This window comes from Anas platyrhynchos, chromosome 4 (genome assembly GCF_047663525.1).
Source record: "Anas platyrhynchos isolate ZD024472 breed Pekin duck chromosome 4, IASCAAS_PekinDuck_T2T, whole genome shotgun sequence".
Lineage (NCBI taxonomy): Eukaryota > Metazoa > Chordata > Aves > Anseriformes > Anatidae > Anas > Anas platyrhynchos.
Genome location: NC_092590.1, coordinates 8,768,019 through 8,788,618, shown reverse-complemented (window position 1 = coordinate 8,788,618; position 20,600 = coordinate 8,768,019). Strand labels below are relative to the sequence as shown.

Genomic DNA, 20,600 nt, shown 5'->3' with positions numbered 1-20,600 from the left:
TGATGTTCTGTGTTTTAAGCCATAAATACATTTAATGGTGAGCTCAATAACAGGCATGGGACGCTTTTCAAGCAGGTGTTTCCGTCTTGAGAATGTAACCTCTGTGGTTCTAATCCATGAAATACATCTAATAGAACAGGAGAAAGCACTTCTGCAACATAGTGAAAACGTGCTGCTGGTTTTCGTGGATATCATGGCTCTGCTCTGAGTACTTTGAGATTGTCACCGTGTTGGTCTGAGTACTGCTAAAGTGACCGAGCACCTTGTCTCAGCGTGCTCTGTACTTCTCCCAAATGCTTATAACTAAAGCATGGCTCAGTATTTGGGACAGGTTGTCGCTGTGGTTTTAGGCATGGCGATTGCTGCCACTCCTGCTGAGAGAATTCAGCATGCAGAATTCTGCTCAGTTTTCAAGGGGACAGCTGCTTATAATGCCGGTCATGACCTTCTCCTGGATGATGTTCTGTAATATCACGTAATGGGACAACACAGACGTACACACACAAAAGTTTAATTTACATTTTTTTTCTAAATGCTTTTGTTGACATACTTTTCTAGAGAAACCATCAGGACCAACAGGTGGTGGCTGTTTCAGATTTTAGTGTCCTCTTACTTTTGTATCACTTGTTCATGGACTAGTTTGCAATTTCAGTTTTCAGCACTTTTAAATTACTTGGCCAGCTCAAGTGATACAGATGGGGACCGAAGAAGAGTGATTCAGTCGCTTGTTTGTTCCTTCTTGAACTATTTGTTTTGCTATGACAATTAATCTCCACCCATTCTAATGCTGCTGCTCACAGGCTAATATTGAGCTGCATTAGCAGCAGTGTGTGACCACCAAGGGATTTGTTTCTGCATCACGTTGTATATTCTTTTTGAATGTCCTTGGCTCCTGACCTCCTCTGTAACTCAGCAAATCTTGCTTCCTAACATGGGATCAGGGCAGGAGCAAGGAGATAAAATTAGCTGAGATAATAGGTCATCAAAATCAGCTGGGATGTAAGAGGTCATCTTCGTGAATCATCTTTCCTTTGAAGTCTTGCGCCAAAGCAAGTGTTTTGCTCCCAGTGTTTTGCTCGTGGTTTGTCTTGTTTCATTTGGAGACACTGAGCAGGGGGTGCTTATCCTGCAAGCCTTTGGTGCCCACTCTTAATGTGGCCATTCTCAATAAAGGTGTGAGTAAATGGATTGGTGAGGCAGTCGTCTCTGCCTGTGGAAATGAAGGATAAGGTTTTTTTCTTCAGTGATGTTTACAGCCTAGAGAGTTGTTATAGTTTGAAATTGTTCTATTTTGATGATTAACACATCATTGGAGATCCTTCATAGCGGCTATAATCACTTGTTGAGGTTTGCCGTTTCTAAAGAAAATGGCTTAGATACCTTAATGAAACGAAAATTTCATAGACCCCCTCTATGCTCTTTCACTTTTTAGGGAGAAATTCCGGAGAAAAGCCATCTTCTGCTAACCTAGCTCTTACATTTTAGGTCACACTCCACAGCTTTGTACAAAATTCACTAACTCTTATCCTAACTTTATGTAATTTAACAGCCTAGAAACTGCTCTCTCACTCCAAAACCAAAAAAACTATAGGGAGAAGCTTAAACTCTCACTGATACTGGAAAGCAACATTTACCATATTTAATCACCATTGGTTAAACCCAATTCACGTATAAAAACCCATTCTTCTTTCCGTGAAATGTTGGGGACAAAAACCTGACAGATTCTGTGCTGGATTAGAGGAAAATTGAATTCCTCTCATAACTGCCTCCCTGGTGTGTTGTCTCACATCCTAATTATCTGCAAGCAGACAGATTCTGAGATGCTTTTTACATTTGAAAGCAGTTGGCAATGCATAAAACATCTTTAAAAACTGCCTTGAGTTAGCAAATCTTTTCTTGAGATCATTTGGTACGATGTTTTGGCATAAAACTTCCCATTACGGGAGACTTTTATTCCATTTCCTTCTCATCAGGAGCTTTCCCAACATAACCTCCGCTGTGTCCGAATTGATAGTTTAAAGATTAGCCTCTTACTTCGGGACCCTCTCGGAAACGATCCATGGCTATTGGATCTAGTTTCCATCCCGGAGTGTTTCTCGATTGCAGTTTAATATACAGCTTTGTAGTGGGATCTCATTTCAGAGTGAAGATAAGTGAGCAAATCGCTTCAGCAGCTCAGTTGGCCGGGGCAGCTTGGGGCTGCAGGTCCCGCAGGAGCGTGTGTGTTTGCTCATGGCATGGAGGAGGCTCCGTGCGGGGCTTAGCAGCAGCTGCTCTGGAGCAAAGGCCCTAAGTTCACACACTGGCTCGTCCTCCTGGCAGCTCTGAAACCTTCTGTGTGAAGCGGGCTGGTAATTGGGAACAGTCGCACCCTGAGGAAGTCACCATTGCCAGCTAGGATATGACACTGAATTGTACATCAGGGAAATTAATCTGGTCTTAGGGGTTGAATTACCCTGCTCCATCTCAGTGGGTAAGTGATTTCACATCCATATGACCATCTATAAAATAACACTAACGATAAGAACTCCGATGTGGTGTTTGCCTTCGCTCATATAACCTTTACCTTCTCCATAACGAAATTTTACTGAGAACTTACCTGCAGGTTTGCATCTTTGAAAATGTTAAAACAAGTTACTCTAGTTGAAAATAATTGTTTTTAAGCTGCTGTATTTTCAATAGAATAATTTGGAATACAATGAAAGCATCATTTGGCTCAATGTGTTGAAAATTCTGGAAACAAAAGCAGCTTTGATCCCGTAGGTGAAATACAGCTATTCCCTGAAAGCTGTTTGGAGGACTTTACCTAGTGGCTGGTGTAAGTGCCTTCCATGTCCATGATGAATGCAGAAGGTTTTCTGTTTGTTTTGCTCTGTGCAAATGTAGGATTTAAGAGGGAGAAGTCATTTACATCCTAAAAGTCTTAAAAACTCTGAACCTCTCGAAAGGCAATAATTACAAGACTGCTTACTGTTTTGGTACAAGGCTGCTTACTTTTTTGGTACCATTAAAAGATACAATATTGCTGTGTTTTCTCGTAAAGGGTGCTCAAATATTTATAGGTGATAGGGTTCAGAAGTTTCCTGAGACTGACGGACTGTTCACTCAGAAACCATGCTGGTCTGAACTGTGTCAAGAGAAGTCTAGTTACTGCTGAGTGTAGTTACTTTGAAAAAGGATTATCAAGTACTCATAAAACCAGATCTTTAGTAACTCTGACCTCCCTATTTTAGATCTCTTTGGTACCAGCACATGAGCATTTTTGTGAGAAGTTGCTCATGAATACCCACAACATTAAATTGACAGAGCAAAGTAGATGGGGGCACTGTCCTGTAAGAGCCGAGTTGCACAAGAGAAGCTAGAAGGTACTCCAAGAAACTCTTGATGTTCCCCTCCAGTTTAGAATACAAAAATAAACTGAGGCCTTTCACCAACTAGCAAAGTCTTCATTTGCAGAGATAGAAATCTACAGAAAACTCTTCTTCGGAGTTCTTTCATTGCTACAGGGAAGAATGCTCTGTAGGTTTCAGCTGCAAGTAAGTTAAAATCATTGATTCAAAAGGGAGAATAGTTAGTCAGCTACAATACGTAGTAGCTATCTTTGGAGATTTCTTAGATACTTGGTAGGAATTTTAAGTCTCTTCTCTGTATATGTGATTAAAGGAGACACCTGTGTTTCAGCCCTGATGCCCGGGATGTGAAGTGCTATGTGCTGTGGGAACACGCTTTTCAAGAGACACGGAACTGCTGCTGGGATTAGTTGCTGTCAGCCTGCTTCAAATTTAAAAGTTAATTCTGGCTTTTCACTCTACAGCTGAACAATTAATTTTCTCTGCATGGGCTCCGTTAGTATCTTTATGAAAGATCATCATTAAAATACTGTCCTGCTGTATTGAGTGATTAAATTCAGCTCTGGAAAGTGCAGTTGTCTGTATGATGAATGAACCAGGGAAGCTGAATGTGTGTGGGAGGGTTTAGCTTAGGGAACTACGATCCTGTGACTGCAGGTTCAAAGGTCTGCAAGGACTGCTTTTCTCTTTAAAGGCAGCTTTCTTGCTCCCCATTAAGTGATGTTTGCCATTGCCCCTGCGCTGATTACACACAGACGTGCACACGCATGCACGCACATCTTCAAGTTTAATTTTCTTCAGCCTTTATTTGGCTCCCATAAAGAAGAGCTAAAGTTTCTGCCTCAGTAAATACCAGCAATTGTTAGTGCAGTTGTAGTTTGAGACCGCTGATCCTCCTGCTGTACCATCTGCATGATGTCTGCTGGATGCTTTTGTGAATGAATAAGGATTATTTTTAACCTCTGTGCTTGCCTTTGCTGAACAGTTAAATCCTGCTTTGTCTTAGCAGTGCTCCAAGATACTACTTCTATGTGTAGAAAACCTGACACTAATTAAAAGTCAAGATTTTCAAGATTCCCTTTTAATAGGGAATTTTAAAATATTAAACGTAAATTTAAAAATAAACATTTTCTCTTTTTATGACTGCTGTTCACATTCTTAATTAAGCAGGTAGTGTGAACACTTGCTTTTTTAGGATAAAGTTACAGAAAACAATAAAAATATCCAAGAAATGGTGTTCTACTTGATACGAACAGGTGGCAGAAGAAGAACCGGAACTGCAGTGAAATCCATCTGATTTACGGGTGGTTCACGGTGTAGCTATGACAGTAACCTAAAGCTTTCACTCCGCGGTAAAGCCCTGGAGGATGAAGAGCAGTACAGATTCTTCGAGTTCTTCTGTGGCATATGCTGACCCTGCAGGCTTGTCCAGATGCAGCTGAGTCCACTTATGTTTCTGAACCTAGAAGCACGTGTGTGTGTCTGTAATTGTGAAGTCTGTCACCTGTCAAGGAAGTTTTATAGGGATACTTTGAGGCATACGTGTCAGCTACTCTTTTTTTTTAATTCAGTGGTATCCACTGGATACACCACTGTTCTTTGCAAAGCTAAGCTTTTATAAGTAAATGAAAAAACTGTAATAAAAGAACTGGATGTAAGCTTTTTGTTCCAAAGAGCTGGATGCATTTGGGGTTTGGAAATCTTTGCTTGAGGTCAAGGAAACAAGGCACCGTGCTGGAGGTGGTGTATCTTTTCCATCGCAGGAGTTATGTAAGAATTCCTTCTGCACGTGGTGATGGTTTACGGTACGATTCTTACAGTGCTATTAAAATATTAATGCAGTGGGAGCCAAAAGATACTCTGCTGAAAAAATACAGGAGGTTGGCCAACTGTTCTGGCATGGGAGCTGCTGCTTAAATTTCAAGAGTGCGCTGTAAAGCACAACCAGATGAACCCGCTGAACTTCCAGCAGACCTGGCAGCTGTGGTGGGCGCACGGCTTGTCGAGGCTGAAGTTGAGCAGTGCAAAGACGTGGCTTTCCTTCAGCTGTGCTCTGAGCCACCCAAGCATTACTGGGCACTCCTCTCCCATTAGTAAATTAAGCTTCGTGTAGCTTTGTATCCTGTCTTTGTTACTGACGAGTTTTTGGTAGCCACAAAGAATTTTGTCGCAGGCCTGATCCAAATCTCATGACTTTTGCCTTAGCCTGGCCAGAACTCCTAATAGTCGTGTCTCTGCTTTTAGTGCTTTGGTGTCCTCTCAGAGGTTGGAAGGAGCACAAAGTTCATTTGGAATTGGGCTGAGACAAGTAGTGGTAATAGAAACGCCAACCCGAGTACAAATTTAGCACAGGCTCACAGACCAAGTCTAAATGAAGTTGCAAGTGCTCGTCACTTTCCTTAAGCCTTTGACTGCCGTAGCTGTTTTGTATTTAGATGTGATGCACTTAATTAATGTTGAAGCATCTACTAAATCCTGAAATGCGAACTTGAGCAAAATACTAAAATATTTTGTTTCTGTTTCTAATGATTTCTACCATACAGTTCTAAAAGATGCATTTGCATTCAAATGAAGGCTGCCGTCTCGTGCTTCTATTTTCATTCGTTATAATAAATAACTGACACATTTCTTCAGGCAGTCCTTGTTACAGATTGGATTTTGCTTGTCCCATTATTGGCATGGCTCGCCCACGGCCTTGGTACATCCTTCCCTTTCAAGAAAGACTTGTCTTCATATTTAAAAATTGTCTTTACTTGAGTAACTTCTCTTGCCTCCAAATTGCTGCCAGTGGATGGGCTTTTTGTGCAATGTTCCATCACATGAAAAAAAGAAAAAAAACTCTTTCATGCTGTGCTGTTTCTTCAATATGAAGAGGTTTGCTTGTGTGTGTTTTTACTCTTTACAGCCCTTTAAAATAGGGAGGGGTAGGCTCTTAGGGCTACTAAAGGACCTGTCTGCAGCTGGGATTGAGCCTGATTTATCTGGCAGCCAGAAGGGTTGAACTGTAGTCTCCAGAGCCAGCAAATCATTTCCTAGGGCTGGCATCGCTTCTTGGATGGCCGGTGTTAGACATGTTAGTTGTTTGGAAATCTGCAAAGCAATTATTCGGAGTCTCGGTACAGAAGATGTGAGTTGAAATAACATATGGCAGAAATGTACAACTTTGATTAATAATTTGCTGCTTGGCAAATTGCTTTCAAGACTGACTACACAGGAGTTTATAGTTTATGAATACTTTAAAAAGTGTAGTTAAGTGCTCCAGAAATAACAGTAATAACAACAGCAGTACTCGGGCTGCTTGGCTGTTTATAGACTGAGTCAAAACAATCACTTGTCTGGGGAGAACAAGGCAAATTGCACTGATAAATTTACAAAACTCTATTTCTTTGCTTTACAGTATTCTCTTACATCTTAGGCTGTAATTCTGTCTTTCTCAAAAGCTGTGTTCTTTCTTTTAAAGATACAAGATAATGGTGCAAGTTTCATTTCATGTTTTACGGTGGCACACGTCTAGTACCTGGCAGGTGATCGCTGATCTGGTACTGTGAGTCAAAAATGAGATTCTGTAATGATTGATTTAATAATCATTCACGGATTTGGAGTTTTTACACTGAAATTATGAATAATGCTCAAAATTCTGGCATCATAAGAAAGTTTGCTAGCATTATGCCAAAAATACCATTTGCACGTCTCCTTTCCTGTATGTGGAGAAGAGTCTAGGTGAGCATCTACTTTTTCCATCATTTCCATGTCTAGGGTTCCAAGGCAGATTTTTAATTATACAAATTTACTTTGACAGTGTGAGGCTCGGGAAACCTGAGTTCTCTCCTTGCAGAGCTAGCTATGTATGCTCTGAAAGAGATGAGCTGGGAGTTGTCTTAATACATCTTTGTCTTTTCAATGTGGTGAGATGATCTTCAGGTGTCATGGGGTGGGATATGTCTTCTTGCTGTACTAGAACTAGCAAACTAGGGCTTTGATCATCATGAAGGGGTTGCAAGCAATGCAAAAAATGGGTCTAGTCTCTGAAAATTCATTTTCAAGCATGAATCTTGACTCTCTGGAGACGGGAGAATATGGGGCAAGTAAAACAATCTCCTCGTTGCACCGATCTCTCGAGTTATCTTCACTCTATTTTTCTTCTGTTTTGATCTGATCACTACTGTTCCTTACTCTACGGAATAAAAAGGTGTGATGTGAGATTTTTAAATCTGCTTCACCTCGTGTCGTGACAGTTCATAGAAGTGCAGAGCACAGGGAGGCAGAATCTGGCAAACAGCTGGCACATTCTGTTATATTTATGGGTTTCTGTAAGATTGTCTGCCAGAAATGACCATCCCAGAAAAAGATGCTCAGAAAGATGTCTTTGAACACAGTCTCTGCAGAAACCAAGTGTTGGTTGATGCTTTCTGTCTTTTACAGAAAGTAGAGCATGCAGCTATGCAAGTGGAAAACCGTGGTGCGTCTCAAGATATCTCATGGAAGAAAGAAAGGGGTTTCATTTGAGAGCTACATCAGGCTTAAGATGAAAGGCTTAGGGAGAGAAGTTGCCATGAATAGTTTCGTGTAGTTTGTTGGTGAACTTTATAACGTTTCTCAAATGCTGAGTAATCTTTGGGGCGTTGGTAATTCCTTGCCTCATCGCTGGTCTTGGCTTGGCTTTTCATTTAATGGGCTACTTCTCCCAATAGGAATGGGAGAGGAATAGAGGAGACGCAGGCAGTTGTGGTGATTTTATTTCATTGCATGTTGGTTGATGAATTCCTTGTCTCAGCACGTGCCCAGGGTGATGACACGGCGTTTGGTTGTGTTGCACGAAGGCCTGTAGGAAGGAATGAGAACAAGAAAGGAGACGGCTATAAGAAAAGAGCATAAAACCTTACTGACTTCAAAATGCTAAACCAAAATCTGCAACACTGCCCCAGATGTACTCAAAGCATACACAGGGAACCTGTTGACTTATAGGTGAAGTAATCTTACTTCGTGTGTTGGCATTAACAAAGCATTGCAAGAACAAGCTGAGTACTTGAACGCGCTGACTTGTTTTTAAACCTGCAGCTGGAAGATGGAATGCGTAGAGCTAATTATTTTAGTTTTGGGGAGTCAGTTGGCTTCCAGTTTCTGGGGTTTGGTGAAGTGATTGCTTTTCCAATAAGTGAAAAGTAATTGGTTCCATCTTCGGGCTAGGGATGGATTCCAAAAACAATTTTTAGAGTTTAAGTTTTAAATCTTGTCATTAGTTTTATTGGGGGTTTGGCTTTTTGTTGCTTTTAGAAGCAGATAATATTAATACTGAAGAGTAAGATACACCAAGGTTTAGGTTTTCACTGTCTTGGTCTGTTCATTTTTTGATCTGGACAAAGTCTAACATCTGGGCCAGTTTCACTAAACCACTATTTGTAAAACATTGGCATTCTGGGATAGTTTATACTATATGGCTAGTATTGAAGCTTGCCACTTTTAGGACCATTCTACATTGTGTGATCTTGGGAGACAACATAGAAAAATGCCTGTTTTCTTACATTAGGGGACTGTAGCTACTTAGAAGATGCCAGCAAGCTGTGCTTTCTGTTGGAAAAAGGTGGGCAGCCCTTTGAAGTCAGCAAACTGATGAGAAATGAAACCACTTGTACATACTGATAGCTAACTTCACAAATGTTTGAAGATAGAGCTCCATTACTGCTACCCAGTAGGTCTGGGCAGTGCAGGTAACAAAGCAGGGATCAGAGGTCTGGGGTTAAGCAGATTTTGGGGCTGCAAACCACTTGGTCACCCTTCTCAGAAGGTCTGCTCCACTGCTGTAGCAGCTCCTTACTTGTTTTTTCCACGGCTTTTGTATACGAAGAAGGGACACAGCTGTATGAAGTGATTTCAGTTGTTTTGGTTAAAAACAAGTAAATAAAAAATCATTGTGCTATATTATTGCTATTTTAAAATTCTTTTAATTTTTGTATCGCCACTAGTTTTTCTTCTGGGATGGGCAGGATAACAGAGGGGAAAGGCAAAAATTGACTAACCTTTGGTTGTTGCAATACCGATGGGTTGTTATGTGTTTTGTGTTTTATAGTAAGGATGGATCTTAAAAACAAACAAAAAAAATACTGTGCCCTTTTTGGATGCATTTTTATCACATTGCTTTACGGGTTCATGTGCAGCAGTGATTTCAGCCTGTTGGCTCTCTGTACTAGCCTCGGAAATACCTATTCCTCTCTGTTATTGTTACAGTGCCGGGGCTCCAGAAATTTATTTGACAAGTGGGAAAATGTCTACCCATTGTAATCATGTAACTTTATTTCCAGATCTTCAGTTCATTAGCCAACTTGGCTAAAACCTATCAAATGTACCAATTCTGTTTGCTTTGAAGTTTTAGTAGCATTTTCTGTTGTTGTTGGCAAAGTTTCCCCTGTTAGTATTGCGCTCCCCTGAGAGACTATCGAGCTTGCAAGAAATCTTACTGGTATGCAGACAGTAATACCCCAGGCTTTGTATTATGCTGTGTTGTGCCATAATATTTTTATGTTTATTTCCATTTGATATCTAAATCAGTAACTTATTGGAATCGCTTTTTTCCTTTCTAAAACCCTCAGGATTTTTCAGACTTCATAAATAATAGATCCTGCGTGCTGCACATGGAAAAAAAGAAATCTCATTGCAGAGATGAATTTGAGTATTAAAATCACTTCAGTTGCCTCATGAAGGTGATTCCTGCAGCTCTTCTATCCGTGAGATTTTCTTGCTTTTAAAAAGAAAAATGTGTTGTGGATGGGGGGAAGGTGTGATGACAGTAACACTTCCTTCATCTTTTAGGAAACTGGTGTGTGTTGAACAGGCTTCCACTGTCTTAGATTGCGAAGAAGGCAAAAGAGTTGTTCATTCATCACTTGCAGGAAGAATATAGCCCATGTATCATCTGTTGGACTACTGTATCTCTTTGGCTTTACAAGTTTTCCTTTGAGCACTTCTAATTACACTAAACCCAATTCATTGTCAGCTCTGGTCCTTTATTTAAAAAAAAAAAAAAAAGGGAGGGGGAGTGATTCTGAAGAACTGAGTTCTTATGCAGTGGAAGGTCAGTCATGAAATGTAAGTTGCTACTGAGCAAAGGTGCTGTGTTGTGGCTGGGATGAGTGTGGTGTTTGTTCACCTCCTTTCATTTCTTTTTAAACTGTTTTGTCATCAGTGTGACTTTTGTTGCCAATCCCAAGAGAGAGTATTCATTCACATGTTAAAGCAGACTTAGGCCAAAGTGTTAGAATAATCTTGCACTAAAATGAAAAATTTTCTTGCCAATTTGGTATGAGAAGAGGCATTTCGGGGCTCTGGTAAGGTTTGGGAGCCGGTACGTGGATCTGCAACACTAGTTTCTTACCAGTTCTTCCCTTTGTTGCAGTTCATGGGCAAATTCACAGGAATTACCTCACTGCTACTTGTTAAGATCTGCAGGGCATCTTTTCTTGCCACCTATAATCTGTTTCCTTTGTTGATTTACATAAAGCAGCTGTTAGCACGGATTCTTTTATCTTTTAGGTCCTGGGCAGAGGGTAAAAGCACCACGCTGCAGATATGAGCGACTGTATTTCATCATTCTGTTGCTAATACTTGCGTCTTTAGGGTTAGATGCAAATGTTGCAGGGAAGGAAGTGGAAAGGATTCAACAAATAGGGGCTGTTCACAAGGCATAGCTCATTTCTGGAATATTAGAGAACCCAGTAAAAGAAACTGAACATCCTGGAAGAAAACTAGACAGCATTTATTTGTTTTCTTGCACTCAGTTTTCTTTGTATTTCCTGCTTCTTGAATTTGTTACCTGGGTGCCTGACCTTCCATTGCAGTGGAAACAAAATGAGATGATCAAAATCAGAGCTAAAATAAATCTGAAGCTAGAAACCTGCAGGAAAAATCTTATTAATCAGAGAGGAGTAAAAATGCTGGTGAATTCTGCTTAAAAGTGAAATAACGGTGAAAGTATGCATAACCACACTGTGTAAGGTATTCATACCTTCTGAATCAATTCATTAGAAGTTTGGAAACTTTTGTGGGACGTTTCCATTTCCTTACCTTCAATAAAATTCTGGGTACACTTCATAATTTTGTCAGATAAAACCAGGCTACGTTGTTCTTCAGTCTAACCTTTTCCCTTTTATTTCGTTTCCCCCCCACCTCCACATATTCGCAGTATTCTCTAAACCTTTCTTTTTCAGAAGGTGGAATTTTTCCTGTTTCGTGAAGCAAGAACATGTTTTCTGCAGCTGGGAAGAGAGTTGCTTTTCTTCCAAAATACTTGAAAGCAGCTGTCAAACATCAGATTCTGTTTAACATAGCTTTTTGTTTGGGCTTTGCATTAGAAGGTGGGAGCCCAGCTTGTTCGCTTAGCAAATTTTCTTACTCAGCAACTGATTTTAGAAGTGCTTCATGTGGTAAGGGTTGGTAACGTTAATTACATCAAGAAGTAATTAATTTTAGACCATCTGTTATTTGTCTAGGTTTTTATCCCGTTTCTTGATAAAGATGGCAGCCAACAATGCGGTGCTGAACAGACTGGAGCAGAAGGGTGCAGAGGCCGATCAAGTTATTGAATACCTCAAGCAGCAAGTTGCTCTGCTGAAGGAGAAAGCTAGTAAGGAATTCTCTGTCTTATCATAAGCTTGTTAGCCGGGTGGTTAACATTAAATGCTCATCAGAAAAAATGAGAATGTGGACAACTTCATTGGTGCTGTCAGCCTTTCAAGTGTGTTTCAGGTTCTCAAAGACTGAGCTTGTAAAAGTAGCACCTTTTCACTGTCTCGTGGTTTGTGGGTATTTTGAAGCTGCTTATTCTGAAATAAAAAAGCATGAATGAAGGGATGACCCAATGGCACAAAAAGATCATGAAAATGCAATATATGATGCTTCTCCTTTAGTGGGGGAGAAAGGCACTTGGGAAGGGTATGAGACTATGATTTTGCATGAATGTGTTACTACTTTTTTTACCACTATGGGATTCTCTAAAGAATATCATACCTTCATCTTTGATATTTTACACAGGTCAGTATCAGTGAATGAAGGTGCTCCATATTCCAAACGTGTTTAAGCTGCTTTTTTAGTAGGTTTCTTGGAATTTCCTCTTGTGAGTCAACTAAGGAGACTGAAAAACTACTATATTGAGAGGCAACTTGAGTAAACAAATATTATGTTCAAAAAAAAAAGGGGGGGAAATTCCAATTTTAACAGCAACAAAAATTCCAAAAATATCTGTAATAATAAACTCCTTGAAAGTTGCCAGCTTTTTGGTATTTGGCTCGCTACGTTTCACTTCCTTAAAAACAAAACCTTTTGCCAAGTAATGAATGCTAATTATCGAAGCCTATTGTTTTTAATATAGTGTCAAATTTAGTCTTGCAGGCATCACTCCGAGAAGAGAAGAAGCTTCGTGTGGAAAACGCTAAACTGAAGAAAGAAATTGAAGGGCTGAAACAAGAGCTGATTCAGGCAGAAATTCGAAATGGAGGTGGGGAAAAAAGTCCTATCTTGACACAAATTAGATCGAGTTTTTGGTCATGTTTTGTGCTATCTTACTACTACTTTATCTTTTTGTGATTCTGTGGCATCTCTCATAAACTCTGGATTCCATGCCTATGAGAAGTTGCGTGCTCCTAACATTCTAGTAAGCTGCAAGTGTAACAGGTACATGTTGCCAAATCTTTACCAGACATGGAACTGGTTCTTTGTATGTTTTTGTAGTGGCATCTATGAGTCCCAAATGAGTCCCAAACTTGAATGATGTCTATGAGCACTCACAATACCCTTAAAATGGCTGAAACTGACGCTTTTTGATAGTGTTGAGTGATTTTATCTAGTTTGACTGAAATCCCTATGGAAAACTGAGCCATTGTTCAATATACAAATAGTGATTTATTAAAAAATCTATGGCAGTATAAAACTAGAAATGATGTCTTGAATTTTGATTTCATCCTTTGGTAAGACCAGCCTTTCGTTGCATTATTTTTTCTTTTTTGCACTCTTCTGTGTAGCTCTACTCAGCTCACACCATCATTATATAATTCCATACTTTAAAAAAAATAATAAATAAAGAAGGAAAATTGAAACTGAAATGTTTCAGATGTGGCATGCTTTCTTTAAAATTATTTCCAAAGAAAACCTCTTTTACCTTCAACAATTACTACTATGTTTACACAAGCTGTCAATGTGGTAAGATAGTAACCAGTGTATCTAGATGCTAGCATTCAACCATACTTACTGTTTAGTGGTAAAACAATGCATTCAGTCTTCAAAAAGACTAATATTTTATAAATACAGATTTTTTTTTCTCCTCTTGGTATGAATAAAGACCTTTCATGTACTAAACCGAACCATTAGTTTATATTTCTCCATCATATGTTAGTCCACAGTAATTCTTGACAGAGACAAGATATTTTGTGTAATTTCTATTATGTCTGAGAGCAATCTTAAGGTACATAGATTTTTCCAAGATGGGATTATACAATACAAAAAGAGTAAAGAAACTAGTATTTTGCTTGATACATATCTTGCCTTCTTTATCTTTTTTTTTTTATCTAAAAGGCAGTGGAAATAAATTCAGATCTTTTATTTTGCAGTAAATTAATGTGTTTTGGCTGTGACAATATTAAGCGGTTGAGCACAGAAATCTGATGAACATAGTCAAGTGATTCTTTTCAGAGTTGTTTTTTTTTTAAATGTTTTCCCGTAAGTAGTAAACAGCAAGTATTTTTGTATAAATCTGATACAAGTGATTGAAAAAAGTAACTTGCGCAAGTTTTCTTGTATTGGTATTAACAGCAAGTATCAAAAAACTCGGTGCAATTCTTCAGAAAACTTGATGTCTAAGGTGTAAAAAGAAGCATGTGTACAGAATGTGGACCAGTCTAATAGTGATACTAGAAAGATTAATCAATCCATCATTAATGATGGTTACTCAGTACAATGATTTGTTAAATGGTGTTAATGATAGCTTTAGAAAAGTAGAAAGTAGAAGGAAGATGATTCTTAAGTTGTCATCTGGTGAGATATGTAATTCTGGAAATCGTCTTATTATCAGGAATTTAAAAAGAAATACAATGGAAACATGGAGAATTTAGGAAGGTGTGCTATTGACAGAGGCTTCAGATACTTTCTTAGAATAAGTTTTTTCAGACTCATTTTCTTTAGTAAATCAGAAGAAAGAGTTGGAGTGATCTGACAACCCTATTAAATTTAATTTTATTGGGAGAAAATTATTGGGTAGTATTACATATAATGAGCTAATAGCTAAAAGGTAAAATGAGGCAAACACAAAAACAAAATTGACCCAAAGGAACAGCATGAAGCTGCAACAGAGGAGGGTCAGGCTGGGTGTTAGGAAAAGGTTCTTCACTGAGAGGGTAGTTGGACACTGGGGCAGGCTCTGGTGCCGTGGTCATGGCACCGAGCCTGCCCAAGTTCAGGAAGTCTTTGGACAATGCTCTCAGACACATGGTTTGTTTTTTGGGTGGTCCTGTGTGGAGCCAGGAGTTGGACTTGATGATCCTCATGGGCCCCTTCCAACTCAGGATATGCTATGATTCTATGAAACACAAATGAAGAATAAGGAGTTAGAGTGAAGATAACTAGATGTTGAAGCAAGCAACAAAAAGACTTTGTTTATATTTTTTCTTGTATTTAGCATTTTTTCACAATTTAAAAAATATGTAGCTGAAGACATTGTTCTTAATATCATAGCAAGAGATCAGAATAGCCATATATAAATTGAGTTGTGATGTCTACTTTGTAACGTTGTGCTTCACTACTCAGCAGTTGTGGTTGCTTAGGCATTATAAGCATAATTTTCAGTCTCTACTTTTTCATTTACATTGAAAACTTAAAATGTTGCATTGTTCCAAGCTTTAATACCCTTTATAATGTATGCGTTTTTCATTTTTAGTAAAACAGATCGCAGTTCCTCCTGGTACAACTGTTTCTACAGCTTCGTTTGCAGATGGTGATCCACAACCCCCAGCAGTTACATCATCTCCTGGCCCGAAAGATCACGTTAAAGGTGAAGATGAAGAAAAGAAAAAGAAGGAAAAAGTAGAAAAAAAAGGTATTTTAATTTTTCTTAACTGTGATAGGCACAAGCCATTTCATTTATGGAAGTACTTCTAAATCATTCTGGGGACTGAAAAAAACAGTTCATGCAGCCATGGTAGGAAGAGTCATGTGCTAGCTCTTAAAATCTTGCAAGTACTTCAATCTAAGGCCATCAAGGTGAAAAATCTTAGGTGGATTATGTGCCAAACTTCTTCTAATATTACTGAACTCCCTTATCTGAAAAACAACTACAAGAACATACCACTATTACCACCAAGAAAAAAAACACAACCCCAAAAAACAAAGGGAGAACAAGGACACAAAGTTCAGAGAGCTTTTTGGCAGACTGGATAGCTTCCTTCCATGAGGCTTTTACTTTTTCAGCTACCTGTATTGACTTCTCTTTAACAAACTCTATTAAGAGAGAAAAAGGCATAAGAATCTGTTACATTTGCACAAAAGTGTAGGTGCGTGTCTTATTAATCATGTCTCAAAGTCATCATCTTATGCAAATTATTATTAATATGCTGTGAACTTATTTGTATATCTTATCAGTGCTTGTATATTATGGTTGTAGGGCACTGCATCTGTTTATTTACCTATTTTTCCTGATGAGTTGTAAGGAGGCTTATAAACTACTCCATATTTTTTTGGTGTACTTCAGCATATGACGTGTCAATATTTTATGTAGCTGTAAAATGAAAGCAGAGCAGAGGTCACATGTTAATCAGGCAATTAACTGTTCTTTGCTACTAATCACTGGCTACAGAACAAGTATTGGCTTGGTAAGGAAGAAGATATCTTTCCTGTATTGAATTTCCCCTTATGCTGTGTAAACAGCTTACATTTAGAAAGCAATCTATTTGACTTCTCTCTTTCCAATACTGAATTTGGAAAAAGTTGAAGTATAGCATAAATGTTAAATAGAAGCCCTGAACAGGATAATTCTGTGGAGTTCAACATCTTATTGTAGACATGGTAATTAACTAGCAAAGTAGCTAACATGTAAAATTTGGGTTTTAGTCTTGGAAAATGACAAAATTACAGAATATCCCAACCCCTTCTGTTTTCTGTCACCTGCCTCACTTGTTTCCTCTCTGGTAATTTCCATGTTCTTCAGTGCACTTCCTACAACCTTCGTCTGTGATGCTTCTCTGGATTGATTCTGGGCTGACTCTGTCACTGGCCAGAGAACAGCTCTCTCCTTAGCCACAGCATTGGAGTGGGTTTGTTGTGCACATCTATGTGTGTGCTGGGTACAGATATTTCCCTGTGTTCTCTTTTTTTATTCGGTGACAGGTTCCATTTTCCCTAAAGAGAAATAGGGAGCTAGAATGTAATTGTTTGGCTCCTGACTATTGCAGAGGAATGCTATTAAGTGGAGAATTATTAGAAATGACATAAAGGATGAAGATAATGACTCTTTAAAATGATTTCATGCATTAAATGTCAACTATTTTGATGACATTTTTTTCAGTTTCACTTTAACATAGGGATACACAATAATTGCACTTAAATTAATAAAGCTCAGTCATTAGTACTTTTAATTCATCATATATGAACTGAAATATTTTTGAAGAGTTAAGGTTTTTTTTTATTTAAAAAAGCTGTTCAAAGTTTCTATCTTTGAACATATGAATGAATTTTATCTTTATACTGGAGCAATGCTCATGAATCACATAGGCTACTGTGTCCACTTTTGCTTTTTGTTCCCTAGAAAAGGGAGTTTAGTTCACGTTGATGAAGGGAATTTGGTTTGTGGTAATACATAAATTTGGCTGGATGAAAGAATATACTGATATTAAGTAAACACTTTTTACATGTTTCTTTACCCCCTACAGATTATTGTTCATTAAGCAAATCATGAATGTCTTTCAAACAGTACAGCCTTACATACAAAGTGAATGTAGCTTGCTTATCTCAAGGAAATGTGTGAATAGGAAGCAATGTATGGGGAATATTGCTTGACTCCTGTTTTATTGTATACATTGTATATATAGGTGATAACAAACCCTTGTGTTATGATTGGATAAGGACTTACTACTCATCAATGGAATTTCATAAGCTATGAGCATACTCACACACTGGTTTATCTAGGGAGTAAATAGTGTTAGCTGAGGTCATCTTGAAAGGTTGCTGGGTTGCTTTGCAGCTGTAATGCTGCAGTTGCAGTTATTTAGCAGTGCCTGCAGTCAGGAGCTGTTGTGAAGTGCTCGTAACCTGATGGCTTATGATTGTCCAGTTTCATTTGTTAGTGATACACCAAGGCAAGACTGTTTGTTAATTGCTAATTATTAAAGCAGTACTATTAGGCTTATCAACATGGCCTTTGGCAGAGCATGTTTGTCACTTACATCTTAGCTATATTTAAGGTCAGGATGACTTCATTTTACAAGCAAGAAAATACTTCTGTCCTACAGTGAAAATCATGTGTAGTAGCAAATTAAATCAGAAGGTGTAAGATGGTTCCTTTCTGGAAACTAGCAATAGAGGTGCTAACTCCTTACTTGTCATTTGCATTTTGCACTGGATTTTTACTTGATTCTGAGATTGTAGCTCACTTTTCCCTTGCAAATAGTCGCATACATTTTATACTAATTTTTGTTTCTTGAACCGAACTTCCTTCAACAGGTGAAAAGAAGGAAAAGAAACAGCAGCCTGCTGCTGGAAGTAGCGATTCAAAGCCTGTAGATGTTTCTCGTCTGGATCTTCGTGTTGGCTGCATCATCACTGCTGAAAAGCACCCGGATGCAGACTCTCTGTATGTTGAAAAGGTGGATGTTGGAGAAGCAAGCCCAAGGACTGTCGTCAGTGGTTTAGTGAAGCATGTTCCTCTGGATCAGGTATTAACAATATTATTTACTAAGAACCTATCCCTTCCTAAAGGAACTTGTGATCGTTGCCTCTTTATAGGGTATGTTTTCGTTCTGCTATAAGGTTTTTAATATTATAATAAAATTGTGTGAGTAGGGCTTAACAACATTAGTCAAAAAAAGGAAAAGTACTCCTCCCCCAAGTTAGTTCTTTTCTCCTTTCAGTGCTTCTGTCCTGGGATCTTATTCTGATTCCTCTGTAATGCCTTTGGTACACACTATACTTATAAATTAAGCAGATACTACTCTCCCTTTAAGTTTTCTAGTATGTAGTGGAGAATCTGTAACGAAGGTTTTGCCAACATCCAGACTGTTGAAACCTTTGCTTTCCATCTCTCATTATAGCCCATTGAAATTTTTGGCAGAGAGGAAAGCAAAGGGAAGGTAAATTTAACTTAAAAATACCTTTCAACAAGTGGCTTAAACAACTGTGGAATATAAACCATGTTTTTTACTCCCTTGGCAGGGATAGGATAGGGTCTGCCTCTATCTCTTTTTCAGTTGGTCTACTTCTGTGTTTGATAACCTGAGACTTTAAGATCTCTTTCTCCCTTCACACCTCTTCTAGAGGGTTAGTAGGAGGGAGGAATTGACTGAAGGCTCCTTCGACATTCAAGTGCAAGCTTGGCAATTAAAGAAATGTTGTATCAAGCAACTGCAAACTGGCTGTGAAGGAATTGATGTTAGTGTGGAAAAGCTATGCCTTTGAATGCCTTTTCATTCCCTATTCATGCCCCCTCCCCATGGTGAGGTTGCAAATGCAGGAGGCAGTTAAAGCTGTATTTGTGGGTTTTAGGATACAGAAATTTACTGAATGGGAAAAAATGACCGAATATGATAACTCTTCTGCACTGGTCACCCAGTGGTATCCAATTACTGGATCTGCAGTGGGCACAAATTCAAATCTATTTAAATGTAATAAAATTAAAAAATTAAATAAATTTAAATGTTTTTAGCAGCCTGCTCTTGGGAAAGCGTTTCAGGAAAAACAACTCTTAAAATTTTTTCTAAATAAACTTAGGAACACGAAGTGTACAGAATGTAGCAACAGTAGCAGTCCTTTCTCTTTACCCTACTTTCTGTATGAAATAAATAATCCAGAATACTCGTTAACAGAAAATTAGGTGTCATTCTTGCACATTCATTAGGAACAGTTTCTGTCTGGTTTTAGTTTTGGCAAGTGTCTGTTAGCAGGTCTCTGTAAATTCTTTGGGACGAGCTTCCAACTTTGTGTTTTTGCAGTGTACAGCATTGTGGAGTCCTGGCTTGTGACTACTGCAATACAGTTAATTAAAAACGTATACGTTATAGCAAGTACTAGAAACATAATTTACCAAAAATTCAGCCATTTATGATTGCCGTGTTTACTATTGTAATGCAGCATTATTTGAGGCTGTATTATCTGATTTTACGTCACGTTGGGAAGCAAAACATGTATCTTCATTCACGTTTCAGTACACAGTGTAAGTCACTTCTAGGTGTGAACATTTCTCGCATTTATGTGCAGTACAGTGTGTTTTTGGTCAAGGACAGTTGGAAGCTGCACCTTCTGGTGTCACATTTAGAACCTGTCATCAGTAATAGGGATACGGTACAGGAACACGAAGTGGATCATGCTAGTACTGAGCTCTTTCAGCAGTAGCTGGTGACAACTGGAGAAGATTTTGAAACATTTGCAGAAATTGGCAGTATTTCTGCCACTGGTTTTGACTTTTTGAAGTGGATCTCCATGTGCTCCTAGCAACAAGGCCTGTTTCAGGCAATCATTCTTGAAATTCAGACAATTCTCAAGTATCTGTTTCTTGTTTTCCCTATTTATTTTCACCTCCTTAAATCCCATTTGATCTGAGAGCCTCACATCAATGATCAGAAGTGAAGGACTAAGGATGCAGGGCAAGTATCTTAAATTTCACAAAAAGAGAAGAAGAAATTGGCGAGGGCTTTTTGTTGCTATTGTCATTGCAACTTATTCTGTCTTTAAAGCAATCAATGTAGTAGTTTTAATTCCTATTCATTAGCCTGTCTGTCACAGTATCTCATTTTGAGATACAGAGGGATAGTTACTTAGCAATCAGTTATACAGGTAACTTCAAGGATTACCTAAAGAGTGATTTAACACTTGTACTTCCAGAATGAACTCTTGTGTTTTCTGTGTAGTAAGCAACAGGGAGCTTTGGCCTATTTTAGTTTGTTTGCTTCTTTTTCCCCCATGCTTTCTCCTTCATTCTACCAGGATGTTGGGAAAAAACACACAAAGTCAAATCTAAAATTACTTATGGTTATATGTTGTGTGCATTAGGAGTATGGGATTAAA

At 38.6% G+C, this 20,600-nt stretch overlaps 1 protein-coding gene across 4 annotated transcripts in view; it reads left to right on the top strand.

Moving 5' to 3' along the window:
* The window catches only part of AIMP1 (aminoacyl tRNA synthetase complex interacting multifunctional protein 1), a 32,626-nt gene that overhangs the window by 4,947 nt on the left and 7,079 nt on the right, over positions 1 to 20,600 (top strand). For 3 of the 4 annotated variants that reach the window (XM_072036943.1, XM_027456815.3, XM_027456816.3), the window contains exons 2-5: positions 11,834 to 11,967; positions 12,724 to 12,837; positions 15,268 to 15,426; positions 18,045 to 18,256. In XM_072036943.1, the coding sequence (XP_071893044.1) occupies positions 11,859 to 11,967; positions 12,724 to 12,837; positions 15,268 to 15,426; positions 18,045 to 18,256 (594 nt within the window). In that variant the 5' untranslated portion in view covers positions 11,834 to 11,858. Of the gene's footprint in view, positions 1 to 2,153; positions 2,474 to 11,833; positions 11,968 to 12,723; positions 12,838 to 15,267; positions 15,427 to 18,044; positions 18,257 to 20,600 lie in introns of those variants that run through there. The other variant, XM_013099858.5, reaches the window with a different exon arrangement.